This window comes from Neomonachus schauinslandi, chromosome 6 (genome assembly GCF_002201575.2).
Source record: "Neomonachus schauinslandi chromosome 6, ASM220157v2, whole genome shotgun sequence".
NCBI classification, from domain to species: domain Eukaryota; kingdom Metazoa; phylum Chordata; class Mammalia; order Carnivora; family Phocidae; genus Neomonachus; species Neomonachus schauinslandi.
This window is the reverse complement of record NC_058408.1, coordinates 128,336,037-128,363,885: the sequence shown is the minus strand read 5'-3', so window position 1 is coordinate 128,363,885 and position 27,849 is coordinate 128,336,037. Positions and strand designations below refer to the sequence as shown.

Sequence of the window (27,849 nt, the reverse complement as noted above, 5' to 3'; positions counted from 1 at the left end):
ACTGAGCCAGCCAGGCGCCCCAAAGCTGGGGATTCTGAGCACAAACAGGGAGAGGCTGACGACAGGAGCAGTTCTGTGCTCCAAGTGGGAGTGTGTGGGCCCTGCTTTGCTCAGGGTAGAGTCTGAGCTCTACCCTTTCCATTGGCTGCCCTGAGGCCCCTCACCTAAGCAAGGAGCTGAGGATGCCTCTTGACTCAACTAGTTCAGCCCACTTACTTTATAAGTAAAAATGAAAGAGGCCCCAGAGAAGTTAAGGGACTTCTTTAGGCACAGAGCTGGCTAGCAGCAGAGCCTGGAGCAAAGGAATAGGAGCCGGCTCTAAAATGAACCACCTGCAAGCAGGCCCCAGACAGCTACAGATGAGCACAGAAGAGTTCCCACTTGGTGCACAGGGCCACCTGCTTGCTTTTTTTTTATATTTTAATTTTTAATTTTTAAGTAAACTCCCAACATGGCACCTAAACTTATGACCCAAGATCAAGAGTTGAATGCTCCACCAACTGAGCCAGCCCCTTCCTCCCACCACTTGCTTTTAAAGACCACTGGGTGTTCTGGGTCCTGCTGGCTGGTCTCAGCAGAGCCCGAAGACTAGGATGGAGAACTGTTCTTGGCATGCAGAGAAGGACGGGCTGCTTACCCTACTAGTTCAAATGACCAAGTTCTTTCTTAGTACTTGGCGCTTATAACCGAGGCTAAATGGCAGCCCACATGCCCCATGCTGGATCCCAGTGTGGCTGCAGAACAAGGACATAGGGAAACATAGCCTTCATGGTTCCTGGTTTTTGCTTAAGCAGAAGCTATAGGGAAACCAATGTTAAAGGAGAGATAACAGAGGATCCTGGCAACAATTTGAAAACTTCAGTGTTAAAGGCACTAGGAAAATAGAGGAGCATCATGTGTGAATGAGTAGGACTTCTGCCCAAGATCTCACAGGTCTACAGTAGAGGGGCCACAGGGACTGCTGGCTGTATGTCTCCCTGCTACGTCTCCCCTCCCACCTCGCGTCCCTCCTAGAGGACACGCAGCTCCCGGCAGCTGCCCACCGCCTGCCAGATTTTGAGAGACATGAGAGCTTCAGAGATGGCAACGGCCTACAATTGGTCAGGGGAAAGAGAAGGAAGTGCCTACATGCCAGGAACATTCTTAGCTGTCCACTGCTCTCTTTCATGAGCAGCCCATTAGGAAGGAAGTTATGCTCTAGGTGGTTTTCAAAATTAACTGGCACACAAAGCGTGTTTCTTTTAAGAAACCAAAGATGTCACTGCACAGCTGGGCCACAGTAAGTGGGCAACTGCAGGCCTGCACATATACCGACTTCCTTTATATGCCCAGGAATGCCAGCCTACGCAGGGGAGGAGCTCGGAGTCTGGCTGCCCAAGCCAGTGATGTATCTAAAAGGGGCGTGCGATCACTAGACCAATCACGACTCCCACTGCAGCTGGGCTGTGGGTCAGTATCACCCGTCCTGTGTGTTACAGGATGCTGGTGGTAGGGAGGAGGCTCTGAAGGAAAGTCTATGTTCTTTTGAGAAGCAGGAAATGGGAGGCTGAATCCTGGGCAAGCAATATTAATTTTCTACAGTGAAAAGCTGGTGATCTTATTTTTTTTTAAGTCAGGTTTATTGATGTATGACTTGCCTACAATAAAATTCATTCTTCCCCCCCCACACCCTTTTTTAGTTTATTTTTTTTTTATCAGTACAATTTCCAGTTTGTTTTCTTTGACGTAGTTCCAATATCTCAAGAACTGCTCTTACGTTTTAAAGTGTCAGAGTAAGCACGGATCCTCATTTTTTTATTATTCTAACCAAGATATTACTGTAGTATCATCCCAAACAATCTCAATATTATAAATTTCCATCTATTTGTAATATAAAAGTCAATTTAATCCCACCCTTTTTAAATGCAAAAAGCCATGTGTCTGAGGCAAGCTTTCCTGGCCTGAAATCTCTGCTCCCTATGTGCTCTGTGGAATTCAGGGGACAAATTCCAAATCATGCCATATTTCTACTCATTCACAAATAAAGCTCCTCCATTTTCCCAGCATGAAAGCCAGTGTTATTTGGAAGAGGCCTAGGCATAGTGTGCTAGAAAGGTTCTCCTCACTCAAGACATACTTGCAGGTGTGGATCGATCTCAAATATGGTCTCTCCCCTCCGCATGTCAGTTATCAGCCAAGGGCCGCCAGCTCTGTGGACAAGGAAAGGGGATAGGATGGTAACTGAGGGTCTGGGGCTGATGGGCTGGGCCTTCAGACTGCCCTGTTTGCTGCCCCAGGCCCAGAACACAGGGGAGCAGTTTGAGGTCAGGGACTGTCAGGGAGTGAGTGAATCATCAGGAGTCCCTGATGTGAAAAACCAGTGCCTGATAAACAATGTAAGGGGAAGCCCACATGTGGGGGTGAGGAGGAACTCCCACCCCCAGGCCCGGGAAGCCAGGCCCCACCTCACAGGGCGGGCATGTACTCACACAGGTACGGTCCGCAGCAGCTCCAAGATGCCCTGCCCATTCCACTGCTGGGCTGCGTGGAGCTCCTCGGTGCAGACGCCAACAATCTGAGACCCGGGGACAAGACACCATTGCATGTTAATGGCCATTCCTCCCACCCATCCAGGAGGACCGCCACCTAGGCTCTTTCAGGGTCAACTCAAGTGGGGGGACCACAGGCAGGATCTATGGCCCGGGGCTTGTCTGTCCAAAATGGGATGGTTTCCTTAGGAGATGGAAGAGTCCACAGACAGGGCACTGAGGCCTGACCCTTGTCCTGCTACAATGGGTCAGGTGTCTGAGTGATACGATGTCTAGCCCTGGACTGCAGAGGTGAACGTCAGAATGGGTCCTCAGCCCATGTCTCTGGAGGCAGGAGAGTTCCAACCTAGGCTAGGATCACAGGGAATGTAAACACAGGAGATTCTGAGGCCCTTCAAGCTCTGAACGACAACCAAAGGGCCCCAGCAGTTTGCAGAAAAGCTCTCTTTCCTCATCAGAGGCGGGGCCTTTGTGTAAACCTCAAGGGAAACAAGGGAACCTTCACACAGACCCCAGCATGATCACAAGCAAATGCAGCTGCAGCGGGGGTGGATGCACACCCATTCTGTGTGAGGACAAGGCCGGCCCAAAGCTGCCTTCCTGCTGGGTGGTCCCGTGCCTACGGCTGTCTGGGGTCTTTATCAGTTCACCAAAATACCCGCCCTGTTAGCCTTAGCCGCCCAACTACAGCCATTGCACACAGCCCCCCGCCCCCACCCCCATGGCCCCTTCCCTTTCCTCCTTCTCCCATCTCAGCAGGCTAAATCAGACCATCCGAATCTGACAAGCCAGCAGAGGGAAGAGAAAATGCAAGAAGAGGGGCGCCTGGGTGGCTCAGTTGGTTAAGCGGCTGCCTTCGGCTCAGGTCATGATCCTGGGGTCCTGGGATCGAGCCCCATGTCCGGCTCCCTGCTCAGCAGAGAGCCTGCCTCTCCCTCTCCCTCTGCCTGCCACTCTGCCTACTTGTGCTCTTTCTCTGTCAAATAAATAAATAAAATCTTAAAAAAAAAAAAAAGCAAGAAGAGAAGGAAATCTCCTGTTGCCTTCATTCCCCCTACCCAAGCCCTCCTGTACTACAAAAGGCTTTTCCCCCAGGGAAGGCTTGAGCCCATGTCCAACCTCAGCCTCACCTGGAGAAACGTAACTACCCCAAAGGGTGTCTGCACAGGTTGCATCTGTGGGTCCTCGGTCAGCAGCATGTGCTGAATTCTTGACTCGCTGTTATCCAAAGGGCTATGCCAAGACACGTGGTCCCCACTGCAGAAGGTGTTCTCTGTGGGAGAGACATGAGGATGCTCAGTGTTAGAGGCCTTACATCCAGGCCTGAAACCCTGGTATCAGAGAAGCCCAGGCTGGGAAGCTCCCCCATCTTCCAGGGGAAGCATTCGCTCATAAAGGAGAAAAGATTATGGATATTTCCCCCAAACAAAACGTTTTTTCCTGCTTGCCAATTCTGCCAGCCTTCGGGAGAAAAGGACAAGCTGCTACTGCGGCTGCTCATTCGGCCTGGCACACCTGAAGACTTATTTGGGGTTGGGGAGCCATGATCAGGTCTGCCAGGAAAGGATAAGGTGCTTTAGTGTGGGGCCACATGGCCAGAAATCCTCAGGGAGGCTGGGGGTGGGGCAGTGAAAGCACATCGCAGTGGAGAAGCACACCCCTGGTCCCAATCCTTTCCTGTGCCGCTGGAAGTGTTTCTAAAAGGAACCACCTGTGGAGGGCCTTTGAGATTGGCCACTGGCTTCCCACAGGTAGACAGATAGAGGGATTTCTGAGGAACACTGGAGGCTTCAAGTACACGGAGGTCTGGACTGTGCCCCACACACCTCTGCAGAGATGCACAGTCTGGAGGGGCGGGTGTTTCCATGAAATCACAGACACGGTGCCCGGGCTGACCAAGAGAAACATGCAAACATGACCAACTCATAGCCTCACCATTGCACTTCACACAGGCTCAGCACTTCAAAAACACTGTTTAGGACAGCATAACCACAAGGCAGAAAACACCCATGTGGTAAGAAGTCTCCCCCTAGCCCTGACTCTTCTGTTGGGTACCCTTCCAAAGGTATTCTGCATTTACCAGCCTGTGTGTATCTACAGGGTCTCTCCACCTTTTTTTCCTAAAACAAATGGCAGCACACTGTTTTGCACATTTTGGTGGTGGTTGTTGTTGTTGTTGTTTTTTAAGATTTTATTTGTCAGAGAGAGAAAGAGAGCACGCACAGCAGGGAAGCAGCAGAGGGAGAGGGAGAAGGAGGCTCCCTGCTGAGCAGGGAGCCTGATGCGGGACTCGATCCCAGGACCCTGGGATCAAGCCCCACATCGGGCTCCCTGCTCGGCAGGAAGCCTGCTTCTCCCTCTCCCTCTGCCACTCCCACGGCATGTGCTCTTCTGCTCTCTCTCTGTCAAATAAATAAATAAAATCTTAAAAAAAAAGATTATTTATTTTAGAGAGAGAGACAATACAAGTAGGAGGGAGAGAGGGAGGGAGAATCTCAAGCAGACTCCACGCTGAGCATGGAGCCTGACGAAGGACTCAATCCCAGGACCCTGAGATCATGACCTGAGCCAAAACCAAGAGTCGGATGCTCAACCAACTGTGCCACCCAGGCACCCCACTACCTCATTCTTTAAATGGCTGTATGGTAGTTCATTGTGGTCTATCAGTTATGATCTAGGAATCTCAACAGCTGGGGACTTGAGGCAGAACATGAACACACATACACACACACACACACACACACACACACACACACACACACACCCTAGCCCAAAGCCTCCCAGGGAGGCCTGAGAGAGCTTCTGCTCTTCCTTGTCTTGGTCTGAATACTAATTCCCTCCTGTGTCAGGTGTGGTTACACCAACTACTTTTTCCATCTTTTTGGTCCTAACCTCAAAAGCATTCATTCATGAGGGTGAAGGAAGACTACTTCCTCTAGGAGACATGGGGCGATAAAGGGAAAGAAGGCACAGCTCCAGGCAGAGCCAACTAGAAACCTTCAAATTTCCCAATTCCTGCTGTGCCCACTCTTCCCAGATTTCTTCTCCTTTTACAGAAATGTATGTCTGTAAGCAGCTTGCATGATCTACAAGTTAGAAACAAAGCAACAAGGAAAAAGATTGAATTAGTAATTCAAAAACTTACCCCATAATAAGCTTACCCCCAATGGCTTCACTGGTAAATTCTACCAAACATTTAAAGAATTAATACCAATTCTTCACAAACTTTTCAAAAAAATAAAAGACTTGCCAATTCTTTCTATAAAACCAATATTACCCTGATACCAAAGCCAGACAAAGGCATTACAAGAAAAGAAAGCCATAGGCCATTATCCCTTATTTATACAGACACAAAAATCCTCACTAAACAATAGCAAACTGAACACAGCAACATATAAAAAGGGGTTATACATAATGACCAAGTGAGATTTATCCCAGAAATATAAGGTTGATGTAACATAAGAAAACCAATGTAATATATCAATAGAATGAAGATTTAAAAAACCCCACATGATCATCTCAATAGACATAGAAAAGCATTTGCAAAATCTAATACTCTTTTATGATAAAAACACTGAAACTAGGAAGAGATAGGAACTTCCTCAATCTATAAAAGGGCATCTACAAAAAACCTACAGCTAACAGCATACTTGATAGTAAAGACTGAATTATTTTCCTCTAAGATCAGGAACATAACAGAGATGCCCACTCTTATCACTTCTATTTAACATTGTATTAGGGGTTCAACCAGGGCAATTAGGCAAGAAAAAATAAACAAAAATCCAGGTAAACTGGAAAGGAAACGAAACTATATTTGCCGATGACACGATCTTGTACAAAGAAAACCCTAAGGAATCCACTAAAAAACTACCAGGATAAACAAATTCAGCAGGGTTGCAGGGTACAACAGCAATGTACAAAGATCACTTGTATTTCTGTGCATTTGCAATGAACAATGTGAAAATGAAATAAAGAAAACTTCCATTTACAACAGAATAAAAAAGAAAACAATGCTCAGGAATAAATTTAACTTAAAAAAGGTAAAACTTGTACTCTGAAAACTATAAAACACTGTTGAAAGGAATTAGAGGGGCGCCTGGGTGGCTCAGTCTTTAAGCGGCTGCCTTTGGCTCGGGTCATGATCCCGGGGTCCTGGGATCGAGCCCCGCATTGGGCTCCCTGATCCTCAGGAAGCCTGCTTCTCCCTCTCCCACTCCCCCTGCTTGTGTTCCTTCTCTCGCTATCTCTCTCTGTCAAATAAATAAATAAAATCTTTAAAGAAAAAAAAGAAAAATTAGAGAGGACCTATATAAATGAAAAAATATACAACATTCATGGGTAGAAAGATTTAAATACTGTTGACATTAATATTCCCCAAATTGATCTATAGATTCATTGCAATCCCTATCAAAATGCCAAATGCCTTTTTTGCAGAAATTTCAACGATGATCCTAAAATTCATATGAAAATGCCAGGGACCCAGAAGAGCTTGAAACAAGCTTGAAAAAGACAAACAGGGGCACCTGGGTGGCTCAGTCGTTGAGCGCCTGCCTTCGGCTCAGGTCATGATCCCAGGGTCCTGGGATCGAGCCCCGCATCGGGCTCCCTGCTCAGCGGGAAGCCTGCTTCTCCCTCTCCCACTCCCCATGCTTGTGTTCCCTCTCTCACTGTGTCTCTCTCTGTCAAATAAATAAATAAAATCTTTAAAAAAAAAAAAAAAGGACACAACAGGGGTGCCTGGGTGGCTCAGGCATTAAGCGTCTGCCTTCAGCTCAGGTCATGATCCCAGGGTCCTGGGATCGAGCCCCCAGTTGGGCTCCTTGCTCAGGGGGGGAGTCTGCTTGAGGGTTGTCTCCCTCTCTGTCTGCCCCTCCCCTGCTCACATGCACATGCTCTCTCCCTCTCTCTCAAATAAATAAATAAATAATCTTAAAAAAAAAAGAGGGGCGCCTGGGTGGCTCAGTCATTGGGCGTCTGCCTTCGGCTCAGGTCATGGTCCCAGGGTCCTGGGATCGAGCCCCACATCGGGCTCCCTGCCCCGCGGGAGGCCTGCTTCTCCCTCTCCCACTCCCCCCGCTTGTGTTCCCTCTCTCGCTGTGTCTCTCTGTGTCAAATAAATAAATAAAATCTTAAAAAAAAAGAAAGAAAGAAAAGAAAAACAGAGTTGGAAGACTTAATTTTCCTGATTTCAAAACTTGCTACAAAGCTACAGTTATCTAGACAGTGTGGTACTGGGATGCCTGGCTGGCTCAGTCAATGGAGCTTGCAACTCTTGACTGCAGGGCTGTGAGTTCAAGCTCCACGTTGGGTGGAGAGAGTGCTTAAAAATAAAGTCTTTAAAAAAATAAAAAAATAAAAAAATAAAAAAGTATCCTTACTGGCATAAGGATAGGCATTTGATCAATGTAACAGAATTCAGAGTCCAGAAATAAACCCTCACATTTACGGCCAATTAATTTTCGACAACAGTGCCAAGACAACTCAATATAGGAAAGAGAGTCTTTTCAGCAAGTGGTACTGGAACAATTGGATATCCACATATGAAAGAATCCAGTTGGATCTCCTTCTTACACCATAAACAAAAATTAATTTAAAATAGATCATAGGCCTAACTGTAATAGCTGAAACTGTAAAACTCTTAGAAGAAACATAGGAATAAACCTTCTGACCTTAAATTAGGCAATGGTTTCTTAGATAGACACAAAAGCACCAGCAACAAAGACTGGTCCAAAAATTGGACTTCATTAAAATGAAAACCTCTTGTGCTACAAACAGTACCACTGAGAAAGGAAAAAGAAATGCAAATGCAAACCACAATGAGACACCACGTCACAACCATTAGGATGGCTATTATAAAGCAAAACAAAACAAAAAACCACCCAGAAAAATGACAAGTGCTGGTGAGGCTGTGAGAAAACTTTCAATCTGGGTGCCCTGTTCCTGGGTACAGGATGGTACAGCCACTGTGGAAAACAGGGGGACGGTGCCTCCAAAGGTTAAACAGACGTGTCACTGGATCCAGCAATTCTACACCTGGGTATGTACCCGAAAGAATTACAGAGACTCAAAACGTACTTGTACACCCATGTCACAGCAGAATTATTCACAACAGCCAGAGAAGGGAAGCAAGCCAAGGGTCCATCAATGGATGAATGGATTAACAAAACATGGTATTTATTTTCAGCCTTAAAAAATGACATTCTAATGCATGGTACAAGATGGATGAGCCTTGAAGACATTATGCTAAGTAAGCTAATCCCCCCAAAAGTGACTCCATTTATATAAAGTACCAGAGTAGTCAAATTTACAGAGACAGAAAGTAAATGGGTGGTTGCTGGGGGCTAGGAGAGGAGGGAAATGGAAAGTTAGCGCTTGGGGCGCCGGGTGGCTCAGTTGGTTAAATGTCTGCCTTCAGCTCAGGTCATGATCCCAGAGTCCTGGGATCGAGCCCCGCGTTAGCCTCCTTGCTCAGCCGGAAGCCTGCTTCTCCCTCGCCCTCTGCCTGCCGCTCCCCTGCTTGTGCTCTCTCTCTTTCACTATCTCTCTCTCTGTGTCAAATAAATAAATAAAATCTTTAAAAAATGGTTAATATGGCAAATTTTGTGTTATGTATATTTAACCACAATTTTTTTAAAAAGAAAGTGAAAAGACAACCTACAGAATGCAAGAAAATATTTACAAGTCATACATCTTATAAGTATCCAGAATATATAAAGAGACTTACAGCTCAATAATAAAAAGATAAATAATCCAACTTTATTTATTTATTTATTTTTTAAAAGATTTTATTTATTTATTTGAGAGAGAGAATGAGATAGAGAGCATGAGAGGGGGGAGGGTCAGAGAGAGAGGCAGACTCCCTGCTGAGCAGGGAGCCCGACGTGGGACTCGATCCCGGGACTCCAGGATCATGACCTGAGCCGAAGGCAGTCGCTTAACCAACTGAGCCACCCAGGCGCCCAATAATCCAACTTTAAAATGGGTGAGGGATATGAATAAACCGTTCTCCAAAAAAGATATAAAAATAGCCAATAAGCACATGAAAAGATGCTCAGCACGATTAACCATTAGGGAAATGCATATCAAAACCACAGTGAGATACCATCATTTCATACTCATAGGGTGGCTACAATTACGGCGACAATAACAAATGTTGGTAAGGATAGAAATTGGAACGCTTATACATTGCTAGTGGGAATGTAAAATAGTGGAGCTGCTTGGCAAACAGTTTGGCAATTCCTCAAATGATTAAACATGGAGTTGCCATATGACCTAGCAATTCCAATCCTATGTCTATACCCAAGAGAAATAGAACACATGTCCACACAAACACTTGTACACGAATATTCACAATAGCCATGTTATTCACAATAGCCCAAAGGTGGAAACAACCCAATGTCCATCAACTAATGAACGGATAAATAAAACACAGTATATGCACACAATGGAGTATTATTTGGCAATAGAAATAAAGTATCAATACATGCTACAACATGAACCTTAAAAACATTATGCCAAGTGAAAGAAGCCAGTCACAAAAGGACATATGTGATTCCAACTGTATGGAATGTCCAGAATAGCCAAATCTATGGAACAGAGAGATTAGTGGTTGCCTAGGGCTAGAATGGTTAGGGAGGATGGGGAGTGACTTGTGTGTCATTGCTTTTGGGGGTAATGCAAATGTTCTGGGGTTCATTGTGGTGATGGTTTCACAACTGTGAATTACACGGTATGTGAATTACATCTCAATAGAGATGTTAAAAAAAAGAGAGAATACAGTGGGTGAAAGGGAGGGATCTTGGGGGAAAGGCAAAGTGGGCAAAGTAAGGCCAAGGTCCTAGATTTTTGGTTACTACCTTCTCAGGGTAAGCAGTAGCCTAGGGGAAACCTGACGTAGAATGCCCACACATCAAAGCATGTTATAGGTCTATACAACCTGAACGACCAACATTTTCATTTTCTACAAATGAGGAAAGGATCCTTGAGAGAGACTGCCCAAGGTCATGGGACAAGTCAGTGATGGTGGGCACAGTATTTCCCAGACTTTTGAGTCATCCATAACACTTCGTGTACCATCTGTACCATAACCTACTTGTATTTCCCCCTAAGACTGACTCATGTTTAAAACCCAAACAAACTTAGTTTAAAAGAAACTTCACAGGGGTGCCTGGGTGGCTCAGTTGGTTAAGCATCCAACTCTTGATTTCGGCTCACGTCATGATCTCGGGGGATGTGGGATCGAGCCCCACATCAGGCTCCATGCCGAGTGAAGAGTCTGCTTGTCCCTCTCCCTCTGTTCCTCCCCTGGCTCACATGCTCTCTCATTCTCTCTCAAATAAATAAATAAATAAAATCTCTAAAAATAAAAAAAAAGGAAATTTCATATTACTACTAACTCAGGAAAATAAAGGGAAAAGCAGTGTTGCCTAGAATAACTTCAAAGCAATTTGATGAAAACAAATTTAATTTTTAACAGCTACTGTTGTCTACCTAACATTATTAAAAACTCAAATGAACCAGGGTTAAAGAGCTATTGGAGGTTTCAAGAGTCATATCAAACTGACAAATCAGCAGGGTTGTATCAGAAACTTGAAGAGGGAAGACAGTCCTCACTATCCAGGTCACTGAATGCCCTGTCCAGTTATGACCTAAGTCTCCAGCTGGCTCCGGCAAACCCTGGTGCTGTGGTTGACTTCGCAGTTGGGAAGGGCCACTTCCTATTTGCCTCTGCCCCGTACGAGTTATAACCCTCGGCAACTTGCCCAACCACAATTTCCAAGCCTGTTTCCTTATCTGTAAGCAGAAAATAGTGTGCCTACTCAGTTTGCTTTCCACTATTGCATGTTACTCCTGTACTGGAATACGATACAGCTGTATCTGCCCAGGTCTCAGTGCCCCTAACAGAAATCCAGAACCAGCACAGAGCCTGTAGCTCACAGCACAAGCCAGTAGGTGGCACCATCGCTCCTGGTTTAAGAAAGAGTTGGTCCAGTTCTCAACCCCCGCCCACATCTAGCTGTCTGGTCTGTAGAAATATACCCCAAACCTGGCAGGAACATAAGCTAAAAACAGGAAAAGGCCTGAAAAGGTTTGGAGCCATGACCTTTTATTAACCAGAACTGACCTTGGCTTAAAAATAAATGTTGTACAAACCCAAACTGTTTAAATGAAAGAAGAATGACGAAAAAAAAAATACTTCGGACAGACTTAATTTAGGAAGGGGCTTCATTTAGGCAGCTGGAAGGGGAGACCCTAAGGCAGAAAAGGGAGACAGACCCAGTCGCTACTTTGGGGACCAACCCATGTTGGATCAGGAGTGAATTAAAAGGAGGGAAGGGGAAGGAGAACACATAACTACCCACAGAAAGGTTCAGAGCACATGATGCTAACAACCTTCCAGACTGGGACGCGGTCTTTCTTCCCCAGCCCTGCCTGGTGGGGGAACTAGACTTATTAGCTCTGCTGTGGCCAAGAAACAGTCTTTCTTAACAATGAAAGAGCCTTGGTCACAGTTTTCAAGCCTGGGACAAAGCCACAATGGGCTCATTCTTGAGTCCAGTCTGGTCTTTATGCCCTGGATGCGCGGCCCCATTCTGTGTGGAGCCACTGCGGGTCTCAGCACTGGGCCCCAGCGCCCACCCCAGGAAGTTCTCAGCCCCTTCAGAGGGGTTTTCAAATGCTAATAATGCCTCCGTCGGAAGCCCAGCTGTTCTGTCCAGTGGTTAGAGGGGCGCGCTCCCTCTCTTCCTCTCTTTGGCTCCCTGAAGTGTCCTAACCAAGACATTAGGATGCAAATCCCTGGGACCTCCACCCAGACCACATAGCAGAGGGGCCTCCTGGGGTATGAAGGCAGGCCATTCCAGGTGAAGCCTGGATGCTCACTTTCCATTCCCTTCCCTCTTCCTCTGAGCTCTGCCACCAAGAAACCTCCCTCAGCTGCTGCCTATTTGGCAAAGTCACCAGAGGGGAATACCAGTCCAGGCTGGCAAAAAGAGTCCAAAAAACTGCTAGGTATAGGTCTGCCCCTTGCTTAACTGAGAGAAAGGTTTCACTAGTCTGTCTCCTTCCCTATTAACAACTCCCTGGCAAGAACTCTTTAAAAGTTGGGAGTGCTGTATGGGAGTGCAGGGCTTTAAGATTTTTATTTTTAGGGCACCTGGGTGGCTCAGACAGTTAAGTGTCTGCCTTGGGCTTGGGTGGTGATCTCAGGGTCATGGGATCATGCTTCTCCCTCTCCTGCTCCCACTGCTTGTGCACTCTCTGTCAGATAAATACATATTTTTTTAAAAAGATTTTTATTTTTAAGTAATTTCTACACCCAATGTGGGGCTCAAACTCACAACCCTGAGATCAAGAGTCACATGCTTTACCGACTGAACCAGCCAGGCGCCCCGGGAGTGCAGCTTCTAACTGGCCCCTCAGATTGGCCCTCAACCTACCCCCACTTCCCAAACATCCAGCCTTAGTCTTGGTCATTTGAAGTTGGACTCTGCCGGATATAAGAAGTTAGCAAAATCTAGGGAAATGGGTTGCAGAAGAAAACAGCCATTGTTTGTAAAATAATTAGTGCTGCCTTTGAAACACTGAGGAACAAATACATTCTTCCAGAGTTTTTAATTCAACCCAACTCTGGAAAATGACTGTCAGTCTACCATTCTGTGTGAAAGTACAGTCCCAGTGGTGTTTTTGCGTAATAGTTTGGAAAGCAATGCTCCACCCTCTCCACCCTATCCCAGAATTAATGCAGTTGGTCGAAGGGGAAAAGGTTAATGTTGTCTTCCAGAGCCCAAAAGAGTGAGCTTCTCATCGCTGAAGCTTGGACCCCTGAAGTCAAACACACTTTTGAGTGAGTGCTCTGAAAGGAAGAAGGGCAAGGGCAGGAAACACAGCTGAATTTGCCAGGTGTCAAATGAGTGGCTGGTCTGCAAGATGTATTTAACTTTTTTTTTTTTTTTAAGATTTTTTATTTATTTATTTGAGAGAGAGAATGAGAGAGAGAGCACGAGAGGGGGGAGGGTCAGAGGGAGAAGCAGACTCCCCGCTGAGCAGGGAGCCCGATGCGGGACTCGATCCCGGGACTCCAGGATCATGACCCGAGCCGAAGGCAGTCGCTCAACCAACTGAGCCACCCAGGCGCCCTGCAAGATGTATTTTAGAGAGAGCAGGAAAATGGGAGGTGGCGCAAAGCAGGCTGGCAGACTGGAGTCTGTCAATTTTGAGGTTAAACTTTTTTTTTAAGATTTATTTATTTTAGAGGGAGGGAGAGAGAGCAAGCACATGAGCAGGAGCAGCAGGAGAGGGACAGAGAATCCCAAGCAGACTCCATGCTGAGCGCAGAGCTGGACACGGGGCTCGATCTCACAGCCCTGAGATCAAGACCTGAGCTGAAATCAAGAGTCGGATGCTGAACTGACAGAGCCACCCAGGCGCCTCCCACCCCAGGTCAAACTTTTGAACAATGGGGTAGCCATCACAGTCTCTCAAGAAACTATCTCCAGTTTCCTTGCCTTCTTGGTGCTCACAAATCACATCAGTGATCACACCTGGTTTGACAACGTGTGCTTAAATGTCCTGTATGAAGACACAGAACTGGTTGCTAGGAGGGCTTTGCAGGTCTTCCCTAAAAATGCCAGATGTGCCAGACACGCCCCCAGCAACACAGACTGCTGATTGGGAAGGGTCAAGCAGCCTGTCCTCCTGTCTCCGGAGAGTCCCAGCACGAAACCAAGACACATGGAGAGCATGGGGCAACCGCCTGACCCCACCCTCCTTCCTGAGAAGCTCCAAGTGGCTACTGCAGCCACTGTAGTCTGCTCGGAGGAGCTAGGTCCAAAGGCTTCCTTTGAGATTAGAAGACAGCCCCTTCAAGTCAACTGAAGGCCCACGAACTGAAATATCCTTATGGGGGCTGAAACCCAAGTCTGCACAGGCCCAGGCAGCCTCATGACCCCCCCAGTGAGAGGAGACAACCTGGAGGTTTTGCTGAATGAACCAGCTCTGGCTGGGGCAGTGGAGGAGGTAAAATTCAAAGTCAGTTCCATTGGCCTATGCCCAGCCCAGATGCTCCTAACTGGGGCCACTGAGTTGGCCCACTGCCCCTACTGGGATTTCTCACGTAATCCTATCCTAATTTCTAAAGCCCAGGTGCTTTCTCCTTGCTCTAAGCCAAGCTGGGGTCAGGGGGTGGGGATGTGTGTGCTTAGTCTACTTGTTTCTTGAGCCTACAAAATTTGAGGAGGTCATAGGACGTAGGACAGCCTAATATCACTGATTAGATTTCTGGAGCCCGTAACACACCCAAGAGATGCTATGCTCATTCTGGGGAGAGTATGAGCCCAGGCAGTGCACAGAGGATGCTGTCCTAGCACCCTAAGACCCAGGGCCTCCTCCAGGCCTTCACTACTTCCACCTGACAGCACCTACCAAAGGATGAGTGGCACACACCCTCTTCTTGCTGGGAAAGATCAGCAACTCTCCTTCCTCCAAGAATCCAAGCAAAGCTGTGAGTGAGCACTTCCCTGCCTGCTGGCCCGTTCCCCATCTCCAAGCCAAAGCTAAGAGTTCAGCGCAGAGCCTTGCAGTAGTGGTGAGGCAAGGCCCATCTCAGGAATTCTGGATAGCAGTTGAGGGCAAGGATGCATGCACGTCAATAGGAGCAAAAAATACTATGTCCTGGGTAATTCCCCTCTAACACTCAAGCAATGCAAGGAGAGGATAAGGATGGGATGCTCTCAAGCTTAGAGGCTTCAACTGGGACAAAACAACAGAATTTGGCACCCATGCCTTTCTCCACACACATGCACAGCAGACAAGATGCTTGCAGAGAAGGTCTCAGGAGCATGACTGCACAATATCCCCATTGCAGGGTTTCAAATCAAACTCCTCCAAAGAAAGGCCATTTTCTTTTAAGAAAGAAAAAATAACAAGAAAACAAACATACTGTCGGGGGAGGGAGAGAAATAGATTCCCTGGACGTGTGTTCATGAGCTTTGGGGGCTAGCAGGCAGAGTTCTTCATTGCTGGTTGGTGGGGATGGTGGCTGGCTGTCAAGTTGTTCCAAGCTGGTCAAATGATGGAGGCGAGAATGAACTGCCCCCCACCCAACACACACACACACACACACACACACACACATTTTTTTAAAGTTCTGACTGCAGTTTCATGATTTGAAAAGTTAATTTGAGTATTTGGTTAGAGAACTTCCCTCAACTAGTTCTGTCTGATATTAATTTGACTAAATGTGGCTGCAAGACAGAGGGAAATGAATGTGCTGTACTGCTTAATTAAATAAAGAGTGAGGGCACATGTTTGTTCTTACAAAACTGAAAGGAACCATAAAGGATATTCCTTCTAGGTTTTGCCCAGAATCAAAGGAATCACCAAGGATTACAAAGCCAGTCAAAAGAGACTCAAAATTGTTTCCCTATGTATCCTCTCAGAAACCTCTGGCTCCCCAGCTCTCTCCCTTGCCCTCAAAGCCACGATCATAAAGACAAAGAGTGAAGTGTAAGGAAAATTCCTTTTATTGAGAAGCTCAACAACCTGCAGTAGAGCTTACGGCAGGGAAATGGGAGGCTGGAGGGCCGCTGGGGCCGCTGGTGGCTCTCACCCAAAAGCGAGTCTCTGGGGGCTGCAGACTTTTGAGGAGTGGCTCACTACCTGCCAGTGGTGTGGCTCCCCCAGAGGCAGAGTGTGGGTCCCTGACACTCACCCTGTGTCCCCACACAAGGGGGCATGGCGGGACTCATTCTTCCCGCAGGAGGGTGAATGCCTCAGTGCAAACAGAGCTCAGCATGGCTTACCTGCCACAGCTTGTAGCTGTCACTAGTCAAATCCTGTCCACACGGGTGCCTGGGTGGCTCAGTTGGTTAAGCGACTGCCTTCGGCTCAGGTCATGATCCTGGAGTCCCTGGATCGAGTCCTGCATCAGGCTCCCTGCTCGACGGGGAGTCTGCTTCTCCCTCTGACCCTCCCCCCTCTCATGAGCTCTCTCTCTCTCTCATTCTGTCTCAAATAAATAAATAAAATCTTTAAAAAAAAAAAAAATCCTGTCCACACACCCTCTCTGTGCCATGCCATGCTCTCCTATGGGGCATACAGGTCCTTGCTCTCCATTTCCAGAGAGCCTTGAATCCTAAGCTGGCAGATGCTTTCACTTTTCTTTTAAAGTAGCTCCATCTGTTTAGACACCTGTCAGTATGGGAAGGAAAAGTCTTTTGCCCAGAGGCTTGTAACTGGGCAAAACGCACCCCTGCTCCTCTCACTCTCCTGAGCCAGCACAGGGCCCGCCACCTGCAGGCAGGCCCCTTTGTTCTTAAAGCCAAAATAACTATAGAGGGTTTTAAATTTGCAGTCCCTATATACATTTACCCCCCGCCCCCCCAAAAAAAAACAGTGCCAGGAGATGCTTTGAAGCTTTAAAATCAAGCACATGCTTCTACTCTTTCCATCTTTTTCCTGAAGAGATTAGGTAGGTTTACAATGAAAATCCACTTAGCTGCCAAACATCCGTAAAGTGGCACAGTCACTTTGGAGGGCCACATGGCAGAATCCATTAATATAACCAGTACTTTCTCTTTGACCTAATCATTCCACCTCAGAGTACGAATCTACCCTGGAGCAAAACATGTTCACAAGGAGGAATGAAAAAGAATGCTCCCAACATCTGTGTGCTGTTTGTGATAGTGAAAAAAATGGAAACAACTTAAATGTGCATCAAGAGAATGGTTAAAATATGGCTTATGCATACTATAAAATCATAGGCAGCAGTAAAAAGGAATTAGATAAATCTTTATATTTTGACATGGAAGATCTCCAAGATGCACAGTTAATTAAGAAGTCCAACTGTGAAGGACGGTACAGTTTCACTTACATTAGAGAAGGAAAAAATATGGGGTGCCTGGCCAGCTTATTTGCTAGAGCATGGGACTCCTGATCTTGCAGTCGTGAGTTCGAGCCCTGCATTGGGGGTACAGTTAACTTAAAAAAAAAAAAAGGAAAAAATACATATATACAAACCCAAACCACTTCTAGAGGTCCCCAGAAGAAGGTGAATACATAGAAAAAGTCCGGCTGCGTGCAGGGAACACACCAAATGGATAAAGTGGTGTGGGGAGGGGCCTGAGGTTGGGTCATGTGGTCAGGGAGGACTTTGACTTTATTCATAGAGTCTGAATCATTAACTTCCAAAATGGATTTCTATATTGTTCGTATGCTTAAAAAAAATACAATGAGGGCGCCTGGGTGGCTCAGTTGGTTAAGCGACTGCCTTCAGCTCAGGTCATGATCCTGGAGTCCCAGGATCGAGTCCCGCATCGGGCTCCCTGCTCGGCGGGGGGTCTGCTTCTCCCTCTGATCCCCTTCCCTCTCGTGCTCTCTGTCTCTCATTCTCTCTCTCTCAAATAAATAAATTAAAAAAAAAATACAGTGAGAAAAAAGAACTCCTCTTTCCTACCTCTGACGTGCAGCGGGAGCTCCTCCGGCTGCCCTGGCGGCCATCACGCTGGCTACTGCAGGCAGCAGCGCGGACTTGGACGGGCCGGGAATCGAGGGGACCATCCCTGGCTTGTCTCTAAGAAGTTATGGGTGGCACTTTCACCAGCTAAGCACTTAAGTTCTTGAACAAACACCCCACCTTCTCCTATATTAACCAGACTAATGATGCTGGTACTCTTGCCACAGACTTCAAACTTCTCGTGTTTCTCTATTTTTCTTCTTCTCTAAGTGGTTATGGTTGGTTACCACGTGCTTTCCTTTCTATTCAGACTGTTTCTGAATCCCCTTTCTCTCCCTTGATGTTTTTGCTCTTCGTCCTATTTCTGTACACTGTACGTTGTCTCCTATTAGCACTTTCAGCATTCTTACTGCTGTGCAGCTCAGGGTTAACACAGCACTGAGAGCATCTAACATCTAGGATCAACATGGTAGACACATCTATAGGCCAACAACCAGACAGGGCCAGGCCCGCTATTTACATTTGTTTGGGGTGCACAGAGCTGAGGCACTTAACGATCTGGAGCAAAGCTCCAACTATCTATGACCATTCCTAAGTCAAAGAACTTTAGCACAGCCCTCATTCTGCCTAGAGGAAAGGCATTTTGCCCCCTTTGCAGAAGTCTGGAAATCTGGAGAGACACACTACTCTAGGATTAACTTTTTTGCTTTGTTATCTGGTGTTTGCTTTTGGGAGTGGAGAGAGTTGTATTCTTGGCACTTACAGGCTAGGGAGGTACAGACAAAACAAGCATCTTTGTTTTTCCTTCAGGAAAGAGGATGATGAGGACAGAATGCAGCTCTGGCACCTTTCAAAAGAAGAATCTGGTTCTGCCCTGGCCCAATGTACATAAAGCATTTGGTTTCCAATTTACAAAGAGGGAAACCTTCTGGAGCCAGGTAAGAAGTTAAGTAGATGAAAACAGAAATTCTTATCTCGAATGCTACCCTTATTACAGAAAAAAAGTCTATCCTTGTCCAGACTGCAAGTTCAAGTGTAACCAAGTGTGGAACTATTCAAGGGCAGGTCTGCTGTAGAGCTCAGGATTTTGCCCTAGCACTCTCAGGAAGAAGCCACTGCTGAGTGAGTCACTAGATTCAGTCTGGCAGCAGAGAAAACTGGATGAATCAATCAAACCAAACCAGTAAACCTTAAACCTTCTTCCCATCCACCAACCATACTGAAACAGTCTGAATAGAAAGGAAAGCACGTGGTATGGAGGTGACCTGAGTACTGGGGAAGATGGTTTCTAAGGAATTCTTTCTCACTTAATCTACTAGGGCTTGGCCAACCCACCATACAGCTTTGAGCTTCAAATGTCTCCAAAGCACATTAAAAGAATTTTTCCCCCACTTCTGGTCTGAAACTTAGGCTTTAGAAACAAACAAACAAACAAACAAACAACAAATAACTTGTCAAAGTGAATTTTCAACCAAAATAGAGAAAATAATCCAATGAACTCCCATATACCCATCACTTGGCCTCAATAATTATCAACTCATGGGCAATCCCAAACCATATATAACCCTATCCCCACGGCAAATTCCCACCCCATCCCCACAGGATTATTTTGCAGCAAATTTCAGACATCACATAATTTCATCCGTAAGTATTTTAGTACAGATCTCTAAATGGTAAGGATTCTTTTTAAAAACATAACTACGGGGGCGCCTGGGTGGCTCAGTTGGGTAGGCGACTGCCTTTGGCTCGGGTCATGATCCCGGAGTCCTGGGATCAAGTCCCACATCGGGTCCCCGGCTCAGCAGGGAGCCTGCTTCTCCCTCTGACCCTTTCCCCTCTCATGCTGTTTCTCTCTCTCTCAAATAAATAAATAAAATCTTTAAAAAAAAAAAAACATAACTACGATTAGAAGCATCACACCTAAAAAATTTGGCAGTAGATTCTTAGTATTATCAAATATTAAAGTTATTGTCCCAATTGACTTTTTTTTTTTAAGATTTTATTTATTTATTTGACAGAGAAAGAGATAGTGAGAGAGGGAACACAAGCAGGGGGAATGGGAGAGGGAGAAGCAGACTTCTCGCTGAACAGGGAGCCCAATGCGGGGCTCGATCACAGGACCCTGGGATCGTGACCTGAGCCGAAGGCAGATGCTTAACGACTGAGCCACCCAGGCGCCCGACTTTCTTTTTTAAAAAAGATTTATTATTTATATTTTATTTATTTATTTATTTAAGATTTTAAGATTTTATTTATTTATTTGACAGAGAAAAACACAGTGAGAGAGGGAATACAAGCAGGGGGAGTGGGAGAGGGAGAAGCAGGCTTCCCGCAGAGCAGGGAGCCCGATGCGAGGCTCAATCCCAGGACCTGGAAACATGACCTGAGCTGAAGGCAGACACTTAACAATTGAGCCACCCAGGAGCCCCTTTTATTATTATTATTATTTTTTTTTTTAGAGAGAGAGAGCATGTGTCGGGGGCAGGGACAGAGGGAGAAGGAGAGATCTCAAGCAGATTTCCCGCTGAGTGCAGAGCCCAACGTGGAGCTTGATCTCACGACCCAAGCAGAAATCAAGAGTCAGATGCTTAACTGTTGGACCCACTCAGGCGCCCCCAAATTGACTTTCTATAAATGTCCTCTACGGTTGGTTTGTTCAAATTACTATCCAAATAAGGGTCACACAGTGTATTTGGCTGGTTTATTTTTAAGCCTTTTTAATCTAAAAGTTTTCCCCTCTTCCTCTTTTTTTTTTTCTTATTGAAGGAACCAGGTTGTTTTTCCCAGTAAAATTCCCCAAAGTCTGAATTTTGCTCATTGTGTCCCCATGCCATCATTTAGCATGTCCCTCTGTCCTTTGGTGTTTCCTGTAAATGCCAAAGGTTAGAGCTAGAGGTTGTAAGGTCATGGTTGGTTGCACATGGTGACAACTGCTAGATCCAATATTTCATGAGGAGGCTCCAAAAACTATTCTATCATTCTTTATCATTTTTTAGCTGGAAATCTTCAATTTATATAGGAAAGGCAGATTAAATGTGTGGTTCTTTTCCTTTATTCACTAGTTTTCAAGAATAATAAATTATCAAATCTTCTAAAGTTCATCAGTTTATTTGCCTTTTTTTTTAAAGATTTTATTTATTTATTTGAGAGAGAGAGAATGAGAGACAGAGAGCACGAGACGGAAGAGGGCAGAGGGAGAAGCAGACCCCCTGCTGAGCAGGGAGCCCGATGCGGGACTCGATCCCGGGACTCCAGGATCATGACCTGAGCCGAAGGCAGTCGCTCAACCAACTGAGCCACCCAGGCGCCCTATTTGCCTTTTTAAGTGTTGTTATGAACACATGGATTTTAATATATTTGATGTGTTTCAACCCACTGCAGTTGTAACTGTTCCTAATACTTATATTATCCCATCTTTGGCTGGTAGAAGTCTCTAAAATGGAGACTCTCCTGGGTCTGTTGATATGACCCTCACAGTCTTTGGTAGCTTCCTTGTTTTCTGGTATAAAAAGATGTTATAGGCTTGGGACACCTGGGTGGCTCAGTTGGTTAAGTGTCAGACTCTTGATTTTTAGCTCAGGTCATCATCTCAGGGTCCTGGGATTGAGCCCCACGTCCAGCTCCCTTCTCAGGGGGGAGTCTGCTTGTCTCCTTCTCCCTCTGCCCCTCCCTCCACTCAGGCGTGTGCTCTCTCTCTCCCCCTCAAATAAATAAATAAATCTTAAAAACAAACAAACATGTTATAGGCTCATTGTGTATATTTTCTGCCTCAGAACTGGAATCAGTCATTTCTCCAAAAAGCCTTAGTTTCTTTCTTCCTTCCTTTCTTTTCTTTCTTTCCTTCCTTTCTTCCTTCCTTTTCTTGAGAAAGAGAGAGCATCAGCATGGGAGCAGAGGGAAGAGGCAGAGGGAGAGGGAGAGAGAATCCTAAGCAGGATCCATGCCCACCAGCATGGAGCTCCACGCAGAGCTCAATCCCACAACCCAAGATCATGACCTGAGCCGAAATCAAGAGTCCAACGCTTAATTGACTGAGGCACCCAGGCCCCAGCCTTAGTTTCTTTTAATGATAGACGGTATATGGTAACCACAGTCTGGACCTAGAAGTACCTACTACTACTGGATTATTGTTTCAAGACTTTTTCAGGGGTGCCTGGATGACTCAGTTGGTTAAGCATCTGACTTGGGCTCAGGTCATGATCTCAGGGTTCTGGAATGAGGCCCCATGTCCATCTCCCCACTGAGTGGGGAGTCTGCTTCTCCCTCTCCCTCTGACCCTCCCCCAACTCGTGCTCTTTCTCTCAAACAAATAAAATCTTTAAAAAAAGACTTTTTCAGTAAACAAATATAAAAATATTGTTTTTAAAAGAAAAAATAATCTCAAGTTCATACTGATATTTCCAGTTAAAATTTAAGAATACAGGGGCACCTGGGTGGCTCAGTCAGTTGAGCATCTGACTCTTGGTTTCGGCTCAGGTCACAAGCTCAGGGTCGTGAGATCAAGCCCTGCACTGACTCTACGCTGGGTATGGAGCCTGCTTAAGATTCTCTCCCTCTGGGGGTGCCTGGGTGACTCACTCGGTTAAGCATCTGCCTTCGGCTCAGGTCACGATCCCAGGGTCCTGGGATCGAGTCCCACATCGGGCTCCCTGCTCAGCGGGAAGCCTGCTTCTCCCTCTCGCACTTCCCCTGCTTGTGTTCCCTCTCTTGCTGTCTCTCTCTGTCAAATAAATAAATAAAATCTTAAAAAAAAAAAAAATTCTCTCTGCCCCTCCCCCATAAATAAATCTTTAAAAAATTTTAAGAACACAAAATTTTATTTATTTAATTTATATTGTGTTTCTTCTTCTCTTACTGAAAATCTTGGTTTCTAACATAATTACTTATTTGCTTTATCCTATTATATAGTTACACTAGTTTCAGAATAATACCAATATTATTAACAATATGATCACTGAAAATAGGGTTTTTTGGGGTGCCTGGTGGCTCAGTCGGTTAAGCATCTGCCTTCAGCTCAGGTCATGATCCCAGGGTCCTGGAATACAGCCCCGCATTGGGCTCCCTACTGAGCAGGAAGTCTGCTTCTCCCTCTCCCTCTGCCCCTGCTCGTGTGCTCTCTCTCTTGCTCACTCTCTCTCAAATAAATAAAATCTTTAAAAAAAAAAGAAAGAAAATAGGTTTTTTGGTTTTTTTTTTTGGTCTTTGTGACATATCTATTAGAGATATACACTCACATTACTGTGTTTTAAAATCTATGTGCATTGGGGCACCTGGGTGGCTCAGTCGGTTGAGCGTCTGCCTTCAGCTCAGTCATGGTCCCAGGGTCCTGGGATCAAGCCCCGTGTCAGGCTTCCTGCTCCGCGGGAAGTCTGCTTCTCCCTCTCCCACTCCCCCTGCTTGTGTTCCCTCTCTCACTGTCTCTCTCTGTCAAATAAATAAATAAATCTTTTTTAAAAAAATAAATAAAATCTATGTGCATTGTTATGGCATCAATTAGATATGCTGTGAATATCATTTGTTTCATTTTGCTTTTAGTTTTTAGGAAATATTGGCAGGCCAACTTTAAGGTGGTCCCCATAATTCCTCTTCACTCCAATGTTCACACCTTAAGTGTGAGTAACACCTGCAACTTGCTTCTTGCCAATAGAATATGGCAAAAGTGGAGGGACTTTACAGATATAATTAAGATCCCAAATCAACGGTTCTTATTAAAGATTTATTTATTTACTCCAGAGAGGAAGAAAGAGAGGGAGCAGGGGATGGGGTAGAGGGGGAGAGAGGCAAGCAGAATCCCCGGTGAGAGGGGAGTCCATCATGGGGCTTGATCCCAGGACCCTGAGATCATGACCTGAGCTGAAACCAAGAGTTGGACGCTCAACCGACTGAGCTACCCAGGTGCCCTAAAATCAACTGATTTTTTGATGTTTTAATTTTTATTGTAGTAAAATACACATAACACTTACCATCTTAACCATCTTTAAGTTTATAGTTCAGTAGTGTTAAGTACATCCACATTGTTGTGCAACCAATCTCTAGAATTCTTTTCTTACAAAACTGAAACTCTGTACCCATTAAACATTAACTCTTCATTCCCTCCCTTCAGCCCCTGGCAACCACCATTCTATTTTCTGTCTCTATGAATTAAACTCTTCCCGGTACCACATATAAATGGAAAAATACAATATTTGTCTTTTTGTGACTTTTCTCACTTTAGCATAATGTCCTCAAGGTTCAGCCATGTCGTAGCATGGGTCAGAATTTGCTTCCCTTTTGAGGCTGAATAATTTTCTATCGTATGCATATACCACATTTTGTCTACCCATTCATCTGTGGATGGACACGTGGGCTGCTTCCACCTTCTGGCTATTGTGAATAATGCTATGAAGATGGGCATAGAAATATCTCTTTGAGACCCTGCTTTCAATTCTTTTGGATATATACCCAGAAGTGGATTGCTACATCATATGGTAATTCTATGTTTAACTTTTTTGAGGAACCACTGTACTATTTTCCAGTGTGCATCCAGGGATGTAAAATGGCTGCACCATTTTACATCCCTCCCAGCAAAGCACAAGGGTTCCAATTTATCCACATCCTTGTCAACACTTGTTATTTTCTGGTGTGTGCTTTTTGTTCTTAAGATTTTATTTTTTAAGTAATCTCTACACCCAACGTGGGGCTCAAACTTACAACCCCAAGATCAAGAGTCGCGTGCTCCACTGATTGAGCCAGCCAGGCGCCCCTTTTGTTTTTTAAATAGCATCCTTCCTAATGGATGTGAGGCCAAATCAAATAATTTTGAGTTATTAAAAGGGAAATTATCTTTGATGGATTTGACTGAATCAGGTAAAAAGCCTTAAAACAAAGGACTGTACACCCCGCCCCCCCCACCTTTCTGCATTGCTTGCTTTGAAGAAGCAAGCTGCCTTGACTCCTACAGCTACAAGGAAAGGAATTCTGCCAACAACCTGAGAGAACTTGGAAGCAGATTCATCCCCAGTAGAGACTCTAAATAAGAACGCAGCCCAGCAAACCCTTTGATTTCAGATTTATGAGACCCTGTGAGACCCTGGTGAGGTCTAAGCTGTACCCAGACTACTGACCCAAAGAGGTAATAATAAATGTGTGTTCTTTTAAGCCACTGATTTTGTGATCATCTGCTTTATAGCACAAAAAAACTAACAGAGGAAAAATATTCATTTTGATTTGTCTTACAATTATATAAATTTTTACATGATTCCAAAGTCATAAATCTACAAGACCAGTGCTCTAACCCCTGAGCTATGGAGCCTCTTTTCCAAAGTCATAAATCTAAGAACAAGATATATTCAGAGAAGTTGGCTTCCTGTCCTCTCCATCTGTTCCCTCCTTCTCCCATAGATTACCATTTAAAAAATATTATGGTTTACCCTTCCATTTAAAAATATAAAGAAAAACATGTTTTCTTATATAAGTGAAACTTACTATAGATACTTTTCTCCCCATTTGCTTTTTCTTTTCTTTTTTAAGGTGCAATGGCCATAGTTTTATTTTGGTTCCAACACCACCATACACTTGATTCCATATCCCTGAATATTCAACAACTTTTTAGGCTATATGAAAAAGATTTTTTTGCTTGATTAATTTGCTGGACATTTTTTTTTTTAAAGATTTTTATTTATTTGACAGAGAGAGACACAGCGAGAGAGGGAACACAGGCAGAGGGGTGAGAGAGGGAGAAGCAGGCTTCCTGCGGAGCAAGAAGCCCGATGCGGGGCTCGATCCCAGGACCCTGGCATCATGACCTGAGCTGAAGGCAGATGCTTAACGACTGAGCCACGCAGGCGCCTCTTTGCTGGACATTTTAAATAACAACCTGAGAATACTGCACAGACATTCTTGATGAGGCAGTCCCACTGGTCATCCTCATCGGTGGTATCACTATCACCATCAGATCTTTTACTGCCCAGAATGATGAGGACTCATAATTCCCAAACACAACTGCCTAACGTATACTGAAATATCTGGAAACACAGTGGTTGGATTTATGCATTTAAAGAGACATCTTGTTAATTTAAGAGTGTATTCTATGGGTGCCTGGGTGGCTCAGTCGTTAAGTGTCTGCCTTCGGCTCAGGTCATGATCCCAGGGTCCTGGGATCGAGTCCCACATCGGGCTCCCTGCTCGGCGGGAAGCCTGCTTCTCCCTCCCCCACTCCCCCTTCTTGTGTTCCTGCTCTCGCTGTCTCTCTCTCTGTCAAATAAATAAATAAAATCTTTTAAAAAAAAAGAAGAGTGTATTCTATTTATATGATCAAGATCATAAATCTATAAACCATGCTGTATGAATTACAAGAAAGGATGTAAGTTCCCTATGGTAAATTGATTGCACTGGGGCCCCAATGAATACCCTAAGGGTATTAACTTTGTAACTTTGTAGTCCCCTCCCTTTCTGACTCTAGGCTTGGCCATGGGACTTGCTTTGGCCAATGGGACAGAATCAAACCCAAGCAGAGGCTTGACAAAGCATGCACACATTTCCACTTCCTCCCATGGACCCATCGCTGCCATGAGAAGACACTTGTGCTAGTTACTACAAACACTACTTCAACTAATAGCCATTTGTGAATATCTTTTCATGGTTTTGCTCCTATCTCTGGGATTCCTAGAAGTGGAATTGCTGCATCAAAGAGTAAGTAGATCTGTTTTGCTGGATACTGATACGTTCTCTTCCACAGAGAGAGCGCTATTTTGCATCCCACTATGAACACATGGAAGTGCCTGTTTCCCCACAGCTTGACAACAGGATATGCTATCAAACTTGGAATCTACTAATCTGAGAAGGAAGAAGTGGTATCTGAGGGTAGTTTAACTTGCATTTCTGACCAACATCTTTCTTTTCATGTGTTTACGCGCCATTTGCTTGAAACATCATTTAACCCAGAGAGCTTTTTGGTTGGTGTCATCTCCAGGAGCCTCAGAAAAGATAAATTAATAAAACACTGACTTCTCTTAGCTTTGTCACTGGCCACTGTAGTCTGAAGTGAAAGCATTGTCCGGCATTGACTGTTTTTCTTCTACCAGATCACGGGGACAAACAGTCACCCTAAATGTATTACATTTACCCTCAAGTAAAAGGCAAAAACAGGGGCACCTGGGTGGCTCAGTCAGCTGGGCGTCTGCCTTCAGCTCATGTCATGATCCCGGGGTCCTGGGATCGAGTCCCGAATTGGGCTCCCTGCTCAGTAGGGCGCCTGCTTCTCCCTCTTCCTCTGTTGCTCAGCCTGCTCGTGCTCTCTCTCTCTCTCAAATAAATAAAACCTTTTTTTTTTTTAAGATTTTACTTATTTATTAGAGAGAGAGAGAGCACGAGCAGGGAGGAAGGGTAGAGGGAGAAACAGACTCCCTGCTGAGCAAGGAGCCCAACACGGGGCTTGATCCCAGGACTCCGGGATCATGACCTGAGCTGAAGGCAGATGCTTAACCGACTGAGCCACCCAGGTGCCCCTAACTAAATAAAATCTTAAAAAAAAAAAAAAAAAGGCAAAAACAGACCCTCAAGTAAAGAGTCTCCATGTAATGGTACCTCCCTTTGCTTTATGCTTTGGTGCATTTTTCTTTGCTGTGTAACCTTAAACAAGCCATTAAAATTCTCTGCATTTGTTTCTTTATGTATCAAAACATGATGATACTATCTACTTTGCAGGGTAGTTTTTAGAATCAAAAGAATTAAAATACGTCAAAATTGCCTTATGGGCTGAATGTACTATATAAATGAAGCAACTGTTATTCATTTGAAAGATTCTACCGCTGCAAAACACAGCCACTGTTTACAAGAAAAAGACTGGAGGCAGAAGGACTAGGTAGGACGTGAGACACAGAGGCCATC

The 27,849-nt window shown here is 45.2% G+C and overlaps 1 protein-coding gene across 2 annotated transcripts in view; it reads right to left on the bottom strand.

Moving 5' to 3' along the window:
- SUFU (SUFU negative regulator of hedgehog signaling) overlaps nucleotides 1-27,849 on the bottom strand; it is a 112,131-nt gene that overhangs the window by 30,258 nt on the left and 54,024 nt on the right. For both annotated transcript variants that reach the window (XM_044916589.1, XM_044916590.1), the window contains exons 4-6: nucleotides 3,659-3,801; nucleotides 2,469-2,554; nucleotides 2,117-2,189 (exon numbers count right to left, since the gene is read on the bottom strand). In XM_044916589.1, the coding sequence (XP_044772524.1) occupies nucleotides 2,117-2,189; nucleotides 2,469-2,554; nucleotides 3,659-3,801 (302 nt within the window). The remainder of the gene's footprint in view (nucleotides 1-2,116; nucleotides 2,190-2,468; nucleotides 2,555-3,658; nucleotides 3,802-27,849) is intronic.